General features: G+C 41.0%; 1 protein-coding gene across 4 annotated transcripts; it reads left to right on the plus strand.

The window, feature by feature from the left end:
* Window positions 1-2,567: 2,567 nt before the first annotated feature.
* LOC144892345 (uncharacterized) lies at window positions 2,568-15,577 on the plus strand. Of its 4 annotated transcripts, none has more exons than XM_078778404.1 (2): window positions 2,568-4,063; window positions 13,194-15,577. In XM_078778404.1, the coding sequence occupies exons 1-2, from the start codon at window positions 2,603-2,605 to the stop codon at window positions 14,229-14,231; spliced, it is 2,499 nt and encodes an 832-aa protein (XP_078634530.1). In that variant the 5' UTR covers window positions 2,568-2,602; the 3' UTR covers window positions 14,232-15,577. The 4 variants fall into 4 exon arrangements, with proteins under 4 accessions (XP_078634530.1, XP_078634531.1, XP_078634532.1 ...); XM_078778405.1 differs by lacking the exon at window positions 2,568-4,063 and having other exon boundaries at window positions 12,788-13,865; window positions 13,950-14,249; XM_078778406.1 differs by lacking the exon at window positions 2,568-4,063 and having other exon boundaries at window positions 12,788-13,781; window positions 13,950-14,249.
* Window positions 15,578-16,976: the final 1,399 nt, after the last annotated feature.

Raw genomic sequence — 16,976 nt, forward strand, 5'->3', positions numbered from 1 at the left:
ACCTCACAGCCACGTTATTAAAACCACCTCACAGCCACGTTATTAAAACCACCTCACAGCCACGTTATTAAAACCACCTCACAGCCACGTTTTTAAAAACACCTCACAGACGTGTTGTTAAAAACACCTCACAGCCACGTTATTAAAACCACCTCATCACCACGTAATTAAGAACGCCTCACAGTCACGTTATTAAAAACGCCTCACAGTCAGGTAATTAAAAACACCTCATCACCACGTGATTAAAAACATCTCACCACCACGTAAACACCACGTAATTCAAAACACCTCACCACCTTGTGATTCAAAACGCCTCACCACCACGTAATTCAAAACATCTCACCACCACGTAATTCAAAACACCTCACCACCACGTAATTCAAAACACCTCACCACCACGTAATTCAAAACACCTCACCACCACGTAATTCAAAACACCTCACCACCACGTAATTCAAAACACCTCACAGCCACGTTATGAAAAACACCTCACAGCCACGTTATGAAAAACACCTCACAGCCACGTTATTAAAAACACCTCACAGCCACGTTATTAAAAACACCTCACAGCCACGTTATTAAAAACGCCTCACAGACACGTTGTTAAAAACACCTCACATCCACGTTATTAAAACCACCTCATCACCACGTAACTAAAAACACCTCAGTCACGTTATTAAAAACACCTCACAGCCACGTTATTAAAAACACCTCATCACCACGTAATTAAAAACACCTCGCAGCCACGTTATTAAAAACACCTCACAGCCACGTTATTAAAAACACCTCACAGCCACGTTATTAAAAACACCTCATCACCACGTAATTAAAAACACCTCACCACCACGTAAACACCACGTAATTCAAAACACCTCACTGCCACGTTATTAAAAACGCCTCACAGTCACGTTATTAAAAACTCCTCACAGTCACGTTATTAAAAACTCCTCACAGTCACGTTATTAAAAACACCTCACAGTCACGTTATTAAAAACACCTCAGTCATGTTATTAAAAACACCTCACAGCCACGTTATTAAAAACACCTCACAGCCACGTTATTAAAAACGCCTCACAGACACGTTGTTAAAAACACCTCATAGCCACGTTATTAAAACCACCTCATCACCACGTAATTAAAAACACCTCACCACCACGTAATTAAAAACACCTCATCACCACGTAATTCAAAACACCTCACCACCACGTAAACACCACGTAATTCAAAACACCTCACAGCCACGTTATTAAAAACGCCTCACAGTCACGTTATTAAAAACTCCTCACAGTCACGTTATTAAAAACACCTCACAGTCACGTTATTAAAAACACCTCACAGTCACGTTATTAAAAACCCCTCACATCCACGTTATTAAAAACTCACAGCCACATTATTAAAAACTCCTCACAGTCACGTTATTAAAAACTCCTCAGTCACGTTATTAAAAACTCCTCAGTCACGGTATTAAAAACACCTCACAGCCACGTTATTAAAAACGCCTCACAGTCAGGTTATTAAAAACACCTCATCACCACGTAATTAAAAACACCTCACCACCACGTAAACACCACGTAATTCAAAACAACTCACACAACGTAATTCAAAACACCTCACCACCACGTAAACACCACGTCATTCAAAACACCTCACCACCACATAAACACCATGTAATTCAAAACACCTCACCACCACATAAACACCATGTAATTCAAAACACCTCACCACCACATAAACACCATGTAATTCAAAACACCTCACCACCAGGTAAACACCACGTAATTCAAAACACCTCATCTCATAATTAAAAAGACCTCACCACTATGTAATTAAAAACACCTCACCACCACGTATACACCACATAATTCAAAACACCTCACCATCACGTAAACTCAAGTTTGATGGAGTAGTACAGTGACAACACAGCCACTGCCCAGGTATGTATTTATGGAAATACATATGGATGACTGATTGTATGTTTGTAATATATGTTGGATTTGATACATATGAATATTATATGATTTGTAATATACGTGATAATACATTTTTATAAACTATTGAAGTTAAAGAATTTGTTCTTTTCCAAAATACATATATTTTAAACCTTTTTTCACAATTTTTTTAACACCCTTAGGACATACACATGGGAGAGAAGGTGTATACAAGAAGTTTGGTACGATTTCACAGAAGTTTGAGGGAGGGGTTCAGTGATAACATCACACAGACACTGCACAGACTCTTTGTCCTGCACGGTGGCATCGCCGGGCGCCCCGCCGCGAGCTGGAGGATATGGTTTTTTAAAATTTGGAATGGGGGTGGTGTACCTTGAATGTATCTGAACTTGTTTTATGTTACATTCCAGTAGAATGTGGGGGAGGGGGGCATAGAAGGGGATAATTCCCCCTCATCAAAAAAGTGGTGGTGAGGCGATATGTCCCGTGCCCTACCCATCGACTCCCATGCGCGTACGACTTAGGTACGTTTGTCAGAATGTCAGAATGATGCTATAAGTATTGAACAGCATCTGATATATTTTTACAGGTCATGTGATGTTATATTTACAGGTGAATACACTGAATCTACAAGGGAGACTGCATCTACTTTTATGAACGACGCAGACACATGCCCGCAGGACTCACCAAATGAATCCAACAAGAGGACTTTTTACAAAGAAGAAAAACCAAATGAAGAAATGTTTGCAGAGAATAATTTTCACAAGGCTCACAAAGGAAAGAAAGGTGAATGTGCATGCAAATGCACAAATTGTGGAAAATCCTTCAGTCAGTCATCTTCCCTTAAAGTACACCTCAGAATTCACAATGGTGAACGTCCATACAAATGTTCAATTTGCGGAAAATCTTTTACTCAATCATCCACTCTTAAAGTACACTTGAGAATTCACAATGGTGAACGCCCGTACATATGCACAATTTGTGAAAAATCCTTCATTCTTTCATCCAACCTTAAAATACACATGAGTATTCACAATGGTGAACGCCCTTTCAAATGTTCAATTTGTGGAACATCTTTTATTCAGTCGTCCTCCCTTAAAGTACACTTGAGAATTCACAATGGTGAACGCCCGTACATATGCACAATTTGTGAAAAATCATTTAATTGTTCATCCACCCTTAAAACACACACGAGAATTCACAGCGGTGAACGTCCATACAAATGCACAATTTGTGGAAAATCTTTTAATCAATCATCAGCCCTTAAAACACACATGAGTATTCACAATGGAGAACGCCCATACAAATGCACAATTTGTGGAAAATCTTTTAGTCACTCATCCAACCTTAAAAAACACATGGCAGTTCACACTGGAGAACGCCCTTTCAAATGCACAATTTGTGAAAAATCATTTAATTGTTCATCCACCCTTAAAACACACATGAGGATTCACAATGGAGAACGCCCATACAAATGCACAATTTGTGGAAAATCTTTTCGTCACTCATCCAACCTTAAAACCCACATGAGTATTCACAATGGAGAACGCCCATACAAATGCACAATTTGTGGAAAATCTTTTAGTCACTCATCCAACCTTAAAACCCACATGAGTATTCACAATGGAGAACGCCCTTTCAAATGCACAAGTTGTGAAAAATCTTTCAATCGATCATCCATTCTTCAAACACACATGAGAATTCACAGTGGTGAACGTCCATACAAATGCACAAATTGTGGAAAATCTTTTAATCAGTCATCCACCCTTAAAACACACATGGGAAATCACAAGGGTGAACGTCCATACAAATGCACGAATTGTGGAAAATCTTTTAATCGACCATCCTTCCTTAAAAGACACATTATAATTCACAATGGTGAACGCCCAAATGAATGCACAATTTGTGGAAAATCTTTTAATCAGTCATCCACCCTTAAAACCCACATGAGTATTCACAATGGAGAACGCCCATACAAATGCACAATTTGTGGAAAATCTTTTAATCAGTCATCCACCCTTAAAACCCACATGAGTATTCACAATGGAGAACGCCCATACAAATGCACAATTTGTGGAAAATCTTTTAGTCACTCATCCAACCTTAAAAAGCACATGAAAATGCACAATGGAAAACGCCCATAGAAATGTACATTGTATGAAAGGCTTTTTATTCGGTCCTCCAATTTGAAAACATACAAGAATTTACAGTGGGGAGAAAGAATACTACGAATAAAAATTCTCACACAAATGTAAAATATGTGGAAAAATAAATAAATCATGGTGTAATGAAAATGATGAACGAGGTATTTTTTCACAATTTTTGCATTTGTGTGGATATTCCTTTTTTTTTATTTTTCTTTTTTTTACACAAACCATTCCTTGTATAACAACATCGTCTCACACATGAATCAATTGCTTGTCCCCGCTTTTCATTGCGCGTCATGGGGTAACAACATCGTCGCTAACATGAGGCCGTACAAACGCACTATTTGGAGAAAATCTTTCATTTTGTCATTTCACCTGAAAACGCAAGTGAAAATTCACAATGGAGAACAAGGAGATTGCAAACAGACAATGCCCATACAAATGTAAAAAAAAAATGTGGAAAATCCTTCATCAAATAATGCGAGCTCATGCCGAAGGAGAGAATGTCCACACTGATGCACAATTTAAAGAAAATCTTTCACTCAATCATCCCACCGCAAAACACACTTGGAAGTAATAATTTGTGGAAAATCCTTCATGCAATCGACACACCTTGAAACATGGGAGAATTCATAATGGTGAATCCCGATACAAATGTGCAGTTTGTGACCAATATTTCTGGTCCTTCAGACAATCTCAAAACGTCCATGACAAATCATCCTGGCTTTTGATCACACTGACCAGAGAGCCTTTAGGATGTGCAGCCATGTGGGAATTTACTTTACGAGTTGAAGGGCCCGTCTACGACAGGGAGTAAAAACACTTTTGTACTGTTCTTCTCAATAAGCTCATATAACCATGTTCTGCGATCGTTTACTTAGTTTAAAATGAAATTATTTTGTGTTCACATGTATCACGAATTTCCAACAATTCCAATTACATTACAATTTCTTTACAGCGTAAGTGCCCCCAAAAAGGTCATGCACTCTTTTTAATGTATGAAAAATGCAATTGCTGGAATTTCGGCTACATATGTACACATACGTAAATACATACTTACAAACATACATCCCACACTCCATAGATGATGATGATTGGCACAACTCTGCTGAGTGCAATCAGTGTCCCCTATCCAGAAGCCAGAATCCTGTGGGTAAAGCCACATAATTCGTGCTGCAACTAAAAATTTCCCAATAATGGTGAACCCTCTTTTGTGGAGGGCACACTTTAGAACTCAGACTTTCCAAGAAGTGAAAAAGTGACGCAGATGCCGTCAATTGAAAAATATTTTCAACAAGATATTGAATTTTCATGAAAATGCCTGTTTGAATCAAGTGACTCCTTGCAACCGTGGCCACACTGATTTATTTAATGTGAGAGTAAAATGGAGTAAATAAAAAAAAGGAGCGGGCGAGATATTGACTTCAAATTCCAAATACCTGCGTACTCGGTCCAGTAGCATGCGATGGAGTGTCAACCCACCCATGATTGTAATCCTCGTCAAGAAACTTCTTCGGCAGCACAGCACTGTGTGGAGAATGGTACATGGTCATGGGTGTCCTTTCATGTTCTATCCCATTGGAAATTCGAATCCTCCAGAGCCAAGAAAATCTTTCAACTCAATAAATTCTCATATTGTCACATTGCCTCTTCAAAATGATTCAGTTCTGGAAGATGTCACGTGCTCATTTCCTCCAAGAGAATGACTTACAAAGCTAAGGCAAGCATTCTGTATTTGTCTCATCCAACTGTTATCAATTGTTTGTGCTGTTTTATCAATAGGTGACCATGTAGGAGGGGAACAGGTTTGACAGTTCAGTTTTGAGAGCAGAGAGATATTGTTTCCTGGCTCTCGTGAGGGTAGACACACTTGTTCCGAGCTTTGTGAAAGGAACTGAGATTACCTTCAGTTGGATCAGCCTTCCATGAGGTGAAGGCAAGTTGCTTCATGGCAACTGCCTCACCACAAGCTTCAGTGTACCCTAGACGGGAGGAAGGGTATGGCAACTGAAGACGAGAAGGGATAAATCTGTGCATGAGAGAGAGAGCAGTTTACTTTGGAAGAATTCCCAGGAAGAGTTTATGTCAGAGGCAGTAGAGACGGGAGACCAGTCCAGATGATTGATGGCTGCTTGAAGACCGTGCCAGTCGGCCTGAGTGAAATGTCAGACGCGTCGGTGCTGAGTAGGCTCTCTGAGAATGGCCAGAGAGAAGTCCACTTTAACAAGGAAATGATCAGAAGAACCGATTGGAGCAAAAGAAGAGCAGCAGGCATTTGCAGGGAAGTTAGTCATAACCAAGTCCAGAAGAGAAGATACTCCATTGACTGAGATCCGGGTCGGTAAATTTACAGATTGTGTCAGTCCCACTGAGTCGCAGAAGTCCTTTGCTGAGGAGCCATGGCTGGTTAGAGATGAACCCACACCCAGCCAGCTGGCATGATGACAGTTGAAGTCGCCACATATGAGGAAGAGAGAGTTGGGATGAGTTGATAGAAGTTAGTCCGTGTTGTCAGACAGGGGGACGTAAATGGAGTCATCACTGTTTGGAGAACGGTGCAGAACACATCTGAACAAAAGGTGGGAAAGGAGAGGAAGCCGTAGCCAGATGTACTCCTGGGGGTGGGATGGAGAGAGGGCAGTGCAAGGAGAGTGAGGAGGATAGTTTTTGATAAAGATAGCAACCCCACTACCAGGACGAGGCTCAGGTCTATCATACTGGAGGAGGGAGTAACCAGGAAGAGATATTAAGGAATCAGAGACATCTTCAAGGAGGAAAGTTTCTGTTAAGCAGATTACGTCTGGTTTGTCAGAAGCAACCTTTATGGAGAGATCAATCAGATTTGAGCGAAGGCCCCAATTGTTTGAGGGCCATACCGTTAAGGACGAGGGAGGGGTAGCATCGGGTACAGGACAGTGGAGGGGAGGGGGAGGGGTAGGGTAAGATGAGGGGGGAGACGGGGAGGTAGGGAGAGCTGTTGATAGTGTGTCGGAGATTACAGTAGGGTTCGGAGAAAGGGAAGGATGAGGAGGACAAATGGTTTGATGGTGATGGGAAGAGGCACAGTGAGGTGTTAAATGAGAAGGAGAAAGGGTTAAATGAGAAGAAGGAAACTAGAATTGGAAGGGCGAGTTTCGGCTGGAGATGGAAGGAAGAGGTAGAAAATTAGGACATAAAGGGGGCGGGCGAGACAGCAAGCACACGTGCCCGCGAGGATAGAAGGAATTTTATTCATTTATTTATTGTATTTAAAACGTTAGACAATGGGTAGATGTTTGGGGAAGTGAAGGGGAGAAGAGAAAATCTAAGAAATAAGCAATACAGTGAAGGAAATAACTTAAATTCACAAAACACCGATGCAGGGAGGGAAGCCAAAAGAGACCAGGCATAAAGAGACGCACGCGGTGCGAACAGAAAAGTATTAATTTTACACAAGTTTGCATGAATTGCAAATCAAAACTAACTATAAACACACAGTAACACATGCACAATTAAATAATGAGTGGAAAATTGACGAAGACACGAATGGGAAAATACTTTAAATTAGCTGCCATGCAGAGGTCGAAGTCACTTCCTTATATTACTCGAGGGACCGGAAACGGAAGTCCTCATAAGCAGATTGTGTAATCCGTAAGCAGAGTCTCCAAGATAGGAAGCATCTCCAAGATAGACCCCACAGGTAGAGTCTCCAAAATGAAACAAGTTTTCAATATCTCCAAGGTAAAACTATTTTCCTGATTTTATTGAATTTAGTGAGTCTTCAAGGTAGGCTCCACATTTAGAACCATCGAGGCAGAACTCATGACATGTTTTTCCCAAATTTAGTGAGTCTCCACTTTGGCTGGATTATCAAGGTAAAACTCGGTCTGTTGGTCATGGTTGTTCAAATGGTCTTCAAACAAATCAATAATTTCACCCCAAGTTGTGGTAAAAGCGGTATTTTCATTTTGTATCTCAGATACAATTTCCTGTGAGAGAAAATAACAACGTATTAATTTAATACAAGATTATTAAATGTAAAAAATCAAACTCTGTAAACACTCAAGCTCAGCACAGTAGTCCATTCTCAATAAAAGTAAAAAATTGTTTAAATTTAGCCTGTGTTTCAACCCTTTATATAAGAATGGTGGGTGTGGTTTCCTTTGGAAATTCCCTGAGAAAATCTCTGGGCAAGGCTTAACCAAGGGCAAGGCTTAACCAAGGGCAAGGCTTAGCTGGAAATTATGTAATAGTGGGTGGGGTTTATAAAAGTGGGCAGGGCTTGGGAGAAAGTGGACGTGGCTTAGGGGAAATGTGCGGGGCTTAGAAAAAATGATATGTGACTCAGGAGGTGCTCAAAGAAAATATGGGTGTTTTAGAATCAACAAGGGTTTGGGGGTCTATTGAGGATTTAACCTTTGTTAATGGCGTAGATGGGGAGGATTTGGAGGACAAAATCGAATTGAAAATCTAGCGAGTCAATAATTAACCTTAATTTTCCCCATTGACTTCAATGTTAAATTTTAGTGTGCGTCAGGGCCCCCATTCTCCTACTGCTGATGGCTAATCTCGGGGGGGGGGGGGCAGAAGAAAACATAACATATTGTTGCGGTTTTGTGTTTTTATGATAAAGGTCAATTTCCCCTCCTGGTTTAGTTACACTACAACACGTAGCCTCGTTTAAGCTCTGTTATTTCGTAGTAAATGTAAGCGTAGACCTTTCCTGTGTTTAGTTTTGCGTTGAGTAGGACAATGAGAGTTAGGTCCTTTACGATGCTTATGATGCCTCGATGCTTTGGGTTTTGGCGCGAAATACCACGAGGCCGGCCTGAACAAGTCGATCAAGGCCGAAGGAAGGCAGAGGAGCCGACGGTAAGCGCGAGCCGCCAATCAGGGCTCGAGGGGAGTGACCTACCACTGCGGCAAAAGGCGGGGTTTGGAACGTTCGAGTCGGGCTAAGGGCGGGACGATATAACCCTGTGCCGAGAGCCCCCACCTCAGTTATGAGGGGAGATGCGCTGAGATGAGTTATGAGATGCGCGCAGGGCAAGCCAGACGAGTTATGAGTGGAGTTGAGCTGGAGTCAGATCCCCGAGGAGGCAGACGAGTTGCGCTGTGTGAGTTATGAGAGTCGGTTCGGAGCGCTAAGTTGTGAGGGGAGATGCGCTCGTTAAGTTATGAGAAGGGGTGCGCTGTATTCGGTCCTCCGTTGAGTTACGAGTTACGGGGCAAATGAGTTGTGAGACCTCAGTTATGAAAGGGGATGCGCATGAGTTATGAGTGGAGTTGAGCTGGAGTCATATCCCCGAGGAGTGCAGACGACTTGCGCTGTGTCAGTTACGAGAGTGAAAGTGCTCCCCACGCTCCGTGCAGTTGTATTGATCGCGCTGTGAAAGACAGCCGTGCCGGACCACAGACGCGTGCATATTGCCTTCTGCCTGCTTTGCCGAGATACGCGCCGCGAGGATTTTCCTGCCTGCCTGCCTGCCTTCGCCGGGATACGTGCGGTGACCGCCAGAGGGCCACGCCAGATGAGCTGTTCGTTAGTGAAAACACCTCTCCGCCACGTTATTAAAGCACCTCACAGCCACGTTATTTAAAACACCTCACAGTCACGTTATTAAAAACACCTCACAGCCACGTTATTAAAAACACCTCATCACCACGTAATTAAAAACACCTCACCACCACGTAAACACCACGTAATTCAAAACACCTCACAACCACGTTATTAAAAACGCCTCACAGTCACGTTATTAAAAACTCACAGTCACGTTATTAAAAACACCTCAGAGTCACGTTATTAAAAACTCATCACATCCACGTGATTAAAAACACCTCACAACCACGTTATTAAAAACACCTCACATCCACGTTATTAAAAACTCACAGCCACATTATTAAAAACTCCTCAGTCACGTTATTAAAAACACCTCAGTCACATTATTAAAAACTCCTCAGTCACGGTATTAAAAACTCCTCACAGTCACGTTATTTAAATACTCCTCACAGTCACGTTATTAAAAACACCTCACAGCCACGTTATTAAAAACACCTCACAGCCACGTTATTAAAAACACCTCACAGCCACGTTATTAAAAACACCTCACAGCCACGTTATTAAAAACGCCTCACAGACATGTTGTTAAAAACACCTCACAGCCACGTTATTAAAAACGCCTCACAGACATGTTGTTAAAAACACCTCACAGCCACGTTATTAAAAACGCCTCACAGACATGTTGTTAAAAACACCTCACAGCCACGTTATTAAAACCACCTCACAGCCACGTTATTAAAACCACCTCACAGCCACGTTATTAAAAACACCTCACAGACGTGTTGTTAAAAACACCTCACAGCCACGTTATTAAAACCACCTCATCACCACGTAATTAAGAACGCCTCACAGTCACGTTATTAAAAACGCCTCACAGTCAGGTAATTAAAAACACCTCATCACCACGTGATTAAAAACATCTCACCACCACGTAAACACCACGTAATTCAAAACACCTCACCACCTTGTGATTCAAAACGCCTCACCACCACGTAATTCAAAACATCTCACCACCACGTAATTCAAAACACCTCACCACCACGTAATTCAAAACACCTCACCACCACGTAATTCAAAACACCTCACCACCACGTAATTCAAAACACCTCACCACCACGTAATTCAAAACACCTCACAGCCACGTTATGAAAAACACCTCACAGCCACGTTATTAAAAACACCTCACAGCCACGTTATTAAAAACACCTCACAGCCACGTTATTAAAAACGCCTCACAGACACGTTGTTAAAAACACCTCACAGCCACGTTATTAAAACCACCTCATCACCACGTAACTAAAAACACCTCAGTCACGTTATTAAAAACACCTCACAGCCACGTTATTAAAAACACCTCATCACCACGTAATTAAAAACACCTCACAGCCACGTTATTAAAAACACCTCACAGCCACGTTATTAAAAACACCTCACAGCCACGTTATTAAAAACACCTCATCACCACGTAATTAAAAACACCTCACCACCACGTAAACACCATGTAATTCAAAACACCTCACAGCCACGTTATTAAAAACGCCTCACAGTCACGTTATTAAAAACTCCTCAGTCACGTTATTAAAAACACCTCACAGTCACGTTATTAAAAACACCTCAGTCATGTTATTAAAAACACCTCACAGCCACGTTATTAAAAACACCTCACAGCCACGTTATTAAAAACACCTCACAGCCACGTTATTAAAAACGCCTCACAGACACGTTGTTAAAAACACCTCATAGCCACGTTGTTAAAACCACCTCATCACCACGTAATTAAAAACACCTCACCACCACGTAATTAAAAACACCTCATCACCACGTAATTCAAAACACCTCACCACCACGTAAACACCACGTAATTCAAAACACCTCACAGCCACGTTATTAAAAACGCCTCACAGTCACGTTATTAAAAACTCCTCACAGTCACGTTATTAAAAACACCTCACAGTCACGTTATTAAAAACCCCTCACATCCACGTTATTAAAAACTCACAGCCACATTATTAAAAACTCCTCACAGTCACGTTATTAAAAACTCAGTCACGTTATTAAAAACTCCTCAGTCACATTATTAAAAACACCTCAGTCACATTATTAAAAACTCCTCAGTCACGGTATTAAAAACACCTCACAGCCACGTTATTAAAAACGCCTCACAGTCAGGTTATTAAAAACACCTCATCACCACGTAATTAAAAACACCTCACCACCACGTAAACACCACGTAATTCAAAACAACTCGCACAACGTAATTCAAAACACCTCACCACCACGTAAACACCACGTCATTCAAAACACCTCACCACCACATAAACACCATGTAATTCAAAACACCTCACCACCAGGTAAACACCACGTAATTCAAAACACCTCATCTCATAATTAAAAAGACCTCACCACTATGTAATTAAAAACACCTCACCACCACGTATACACCACATAATTCAAAACACCTCACCATCACGTAAACTCAAGTTTGATGGAGTAGTACAGTGACAACACAGCCACTGCCCAGGTATGTATTTATGGAAATACATATGGATGACTGATTGTATGTTTGTAATATATGTTGGATTTGATACATATGAATATTATATGATTTGTAATATACGTGATAATACATTTTTATAAACTATTGAAGTTAAAGAATTTGTTCTTTTCCAAAATACATATATTTTAAACCTTTTTTCACAATTTTTTTAACACCCTTAGGACATACACATGGGAGAGAAGGTGCATACAAGAAGTTTGGTACGATTTCACAGAAGTTTGAGGGAGGGGTTCAGTGATAACATCACACAGACACTGCACAGACTCTTTGTCCTGCACGGCGGCATCGCCGGGCGCCCCGCCGCGAGCTGGAGGATATGGTTTTTTTAAATTTGGAATGGGGGTGGTGTACCTTGAATGTATCTGAACTTGTTTTATGTTACATTCCAGTAGAATGTGGGGGAGGGACGCATAGAAGGGGATAATTCCCCCTCATCAAAAAAGTGGTGGTGAGGCGATATGTCCCGTGCCCAACCCATCGACTCCCATGCGCGTCCGACTTAGGTACGTTTGTCAGAATGTCAGAATGATGCTATAAGTATTGAACAGCATCTGATATATTTTTACAGGTCATGTGATGTTATATTTACAGGTGAATACACTGAATCTACAAGGGAGACTGCATCTACTTTTATGAACGACGCAGACACATGCCCGCAGGACTCACCAAATGAATCCAACAAGAGGACTTTTTACAAAGAAGAAAAACCAAATGAAGAAATGTTTGCAGAGAATAATTTTCACAAGGCTCACAAAGGAAAGAAAGGTGAACATGCATGCAAATGCACAAATTGTGGAAAATCCTTCAGTCAGTCATCTTCCCTTAAAGTACACCTCAGAATTCACAATGGTGAACGTCCATACAAATGTTCAATTTGCGGAAAATCTTTTACTCAATCATCCACTCTTAAAACACACATGAGAATTCACAAAGGTGAACGCCCATACAAATGCACAAATTGTGGAAAATCCTTCATTCTTTCATCCAACCTTAAAATACACATGAGTATTCACAATGGTGAACGCCCTTTCAAATGTTCAATTTGTGGAACATCTTTTATTCAGTCGTCCTCCCTTAAAGTACACTTGAGAATTCACAATGGTGAACGCCCGTACATATGCACAATTTGTGAAAAATCATTTAATCAATCATCCACCCTTAAAACACACACGAGAATTCACAGCGGTGAACGTCCATACAAATGCACAATTTGTGGAAAATCTTTTAATCAATCATCAGCCCTTAAAACACACATGAGTATTCACAATGGAGAACGCCCATACAAATGCACAATTTGTGGAAAATCTTTTAGTCACTCATCCAACCTTAAAAAACACATGGCAGTTCACACTGGAGAACGCCCTTTCAAATGCACAAGTTGTGAAAAATCTTTCAATCGATCATCCATTCTTCAAACGCACATGAGAATTCACAGTGGTGAACGTCCATACAAATGCACAAATTGTGGAAAATCTTTTAATCAATCATCCTCCCTTAAAACACACATGGGAAATCACAAGGGTGAACGTCCATACAAATGCTCAATTTGTGGAAAATCTTTTAATCAATCATCCTCCCTTAAAACACACATGGGAAATCACAAGGGTGAACGTCCATACAAATGCTCAATTTGTGGAAAATCTTTTAATCGACCATCCTTCCTTAAAAGACACATTATAATTCACAATGGTGAACGCCCAAATGAATGCACAATCTGTGGAAAATCTTTCATTCATCCATGTACCCTTAAAATACACATGAGAATTCACAATGGTGAACGCCCGTACAAATGCTCAATTTGTGGAAAATCTTTTACTCAGAGATCCACCCTCAAAACACACATGAGTATTCACAATGGAGAACGCCCATACAAATGCACAATTTGTGGAAAATCTTTTAATCAGTCATCCATCCTTAAAACCCACATGAGTATTCACAATGGAGAACGCCCATACAAATGCACAATTTGTGGAAAATCTTTTAGTCACTCATCCAACCTTAAAAAGCACATGAAAATGCACAATGGAAAACGCCCATAGAAATGTACATTGTATGAAAGGCTTTTTATTCGGGCCTCCAATTTGAAAACATACAAGAATTTACAGTGGGGAGATAGAATACTACGAATAAAAATTCTCACACAAATGTAAAATATGTGGAAAAATAAATAAATCATGGTGTAATGAAAATGATGAACGAGGTATTTTTTCACAATTTTTGCATTTGTGTGGATATTCCTTTTTTTTTTTTTTTTTTTTTTACACAAACCATTCCTTGTATAACAACATCGTCTCACACATGAATCAATTGCTTGTCCCCGCTTTTCATTGCGCGTCATGGGGTAACAACATCGTCGCTAACATGAGGCCGTACAAACGCACTATTTGGAGAAAATCTTTCATCTTGTCATTTCACCTGAAAACGCAAGTGAAAATTCACAATGGAGAACAAGGAGATTGCAAACAGACAATGCCCACACAAATGTAAAAAAATGTGGAAAATCCTTCATTAAATAATGCGAGCTCATGCCGAAGGAGAGAATGTCCACACTGATGCACAATTTAAGAAAAATCTTTCACTCAATCATCCCACCGCAAAACACACTTGGAAGTAATAATTTGTGGAAAATCCTTCATGCAATCGACACACCTTGAAACATGGGAGAATTCATAATGGTGAATCCCGATACAAATGTGCAGTTTGTGACCAATATTTCTGGTCCTTCAGACAATCTCAAAACGTCCATGACAAATCATCCTGGCTTTTGATCACACTGACCAGAGAGGCTTTAGGATGTGCAGCCATGTGGGAATTTACTTTACGAGTTGAAGGACCCGTCTACGACAGGGAGTAAAAACACTTTTGTACTGTTCTTCTCAATAAGCTCATATAACCATGTTCTGCGATCGTTTACTTAGTTTAAAAGGAAATTATTTTGTGTTCACATGTCTCACGAATTTCCAACAATTCCAATTACATTACAATTTCTTTACAGCGTAAGTGCCACCAAAAAGGTCATGCACTCTTTTTAATGTATGAAAAATGCAATTGCTGGAATTTCGGCTGCATATGTACACATACGTAAATACATACTTACAAACATACATCCCACACTCCATAGATGATGATGATTGGCACAACTCTGCTGAGTGCAATCAGTGTCCCCTATCCAGAAACCAGAATCCTGTGGGTAAAGCCACATAATTGGTGCTGCAACTAAATATTTCCCAATAATGGTGAACCCTCTTTTGTGGAGGGCACACTTTAGAACTCAGACTTTCCAAGAAGTGAAAAAGTAACGCAGATGCCGTCAATTGAAAAATATTTTCAACAAGATATTGAATTTTCATGAAAATGCCTGTTTGAATAAAATGACTCCTTGCAACCGTGGCCACACTGATTTATTTTATGTGAGAGTAAAATGGAGTAAATTTTAAAAAGGAGCAGGCGAGATTTTGACTTCAAATTCCAAATACCTGCGTACTCGGTCCAGTAGCATGCGATGGAGTGTCAACCCACCCATGATTGTAATCCTCGTCAAGAAACTTCTTCGGCAGCACAGCACTCTGTGTGGAGAATGGTACATGGTCATGGGTGTCCTTTCATGTTCTATCCCATTGGAAATTCGAATCCTCCAGAGCCTAGAAAATCTTTCAACTCAATAAATTCTCATATTGTCACATTGCCTCTTCAAAATGATTCAGTTCTGGAAGATGTCACGTGCTCATTTCCTCCAAGAGAATGACTTACAAAGCTAAGGCAAGCATTCTGTATTTGTCTCATCCAACTGTTATCAATTGTTTGTGCTGTTTAATCAATAGGTGACCATGTAGGAGGGGAACAGGTTTGAGAGTTCAGTTTTGAGAGCAGAGAGATATTGTTTCCTGGCTCTCCTGAGGGTAGACACACTTGTTCCGAGCTTTGTGAAAGGAACTGAGATTACCTTCAGTTGGATCAGCCTTCCATGAGGTGAAGGCAAGTTGCTTCATGGCAACTGCCTCACCACAAGCTTCAGTGTACCCTAGACGGGAGGAAGGGTATGGCAACTGAAGACGAGAAGGGATAAATCTGTGCATGAGAGAGAGAGCAGTTTACTTTGGAAGAATTCCCAGGAAGAGTTTATGTCAGAGGCAGTAGAGACGGGAGACCAGTCCAGATGATTGATGGCTGCTTGAAGACCGTGCCAGTCGGCCTGAGTGAAATGTCAGACGCGTCAGCGCTGAGGAGGCTCTCTGAGAATGGCCAGAGAGAAGTCCACTTTAACAAGGAAATGATCAGAAGAACCGATTGGAGCAAAAGAAGAGCAGCAGGCATTTGCAGGGAAGTTAGTCATAACCAAGTCCAGAAGAGAAGATACTCCATTGACTGAGATCCGGGTCGGTAAATTTACAGATTGTGTCAGTCCCACTGAGTCGCAGAAGTCCTTTGCTGAGGAGCCATGGCTGGTTAGAGATGAACCCACACCCAGCCAGCTGGCATGATGACAGTTGAAGTCGCCACATATGAGGAAGAGAGAGTTGGGATGAGTTGATAGAAGTTAGTCCGTGTTGTCAGACAGGGAGACGTAAATGGAGTCATCACTGTTTGGAGAACGGTGCAGAACACATCTGAACAAAAGGTGGGAAAGGAGAGGAAGCCGTAGCCAGATGTACTCCTGGGGGTGGGATGGAGAGAGGGCAGTGCAAGGAGAGTGAGGAGGATAGTTTTTGATAAAGATAGCAACCCCACTACCAGGACGAGGCTCAGGTCTATCATACCGGAGGAGGGAGTAACCAGGAAGAGAT

The sequence above is a fragment of the Myxine glutinosa genome, chromosome 5, assembly GCF_964187855.1.
Source record: "Myxine glutinosa chromosome 5, kmMyxGlut1.1, whole genome shotgun sequence".
Taxonomy (NCBI): domain Eukaryota; kingdom Metazoa; phylum Chordata; class Myxini; order Myxiniformes; family Myxinidae; genus Myxine; species Myxine glutinosa.

Coding starts and splice junctions, on each gene's coding strand:
- LOC144892345 (XM_078778404.1), top strand. CDS start 2,603: ATGAACGACGCAGACACATGCCCGCAGGACTCACCAAATGAATCCAAC. Junction 4,064..13,193: donor CATCCAACCTTAAAAAGCAC/ATGAAAATGCAC, acceptor CTTAAAATACAC/ATGAGTATTCACAATGGTGA.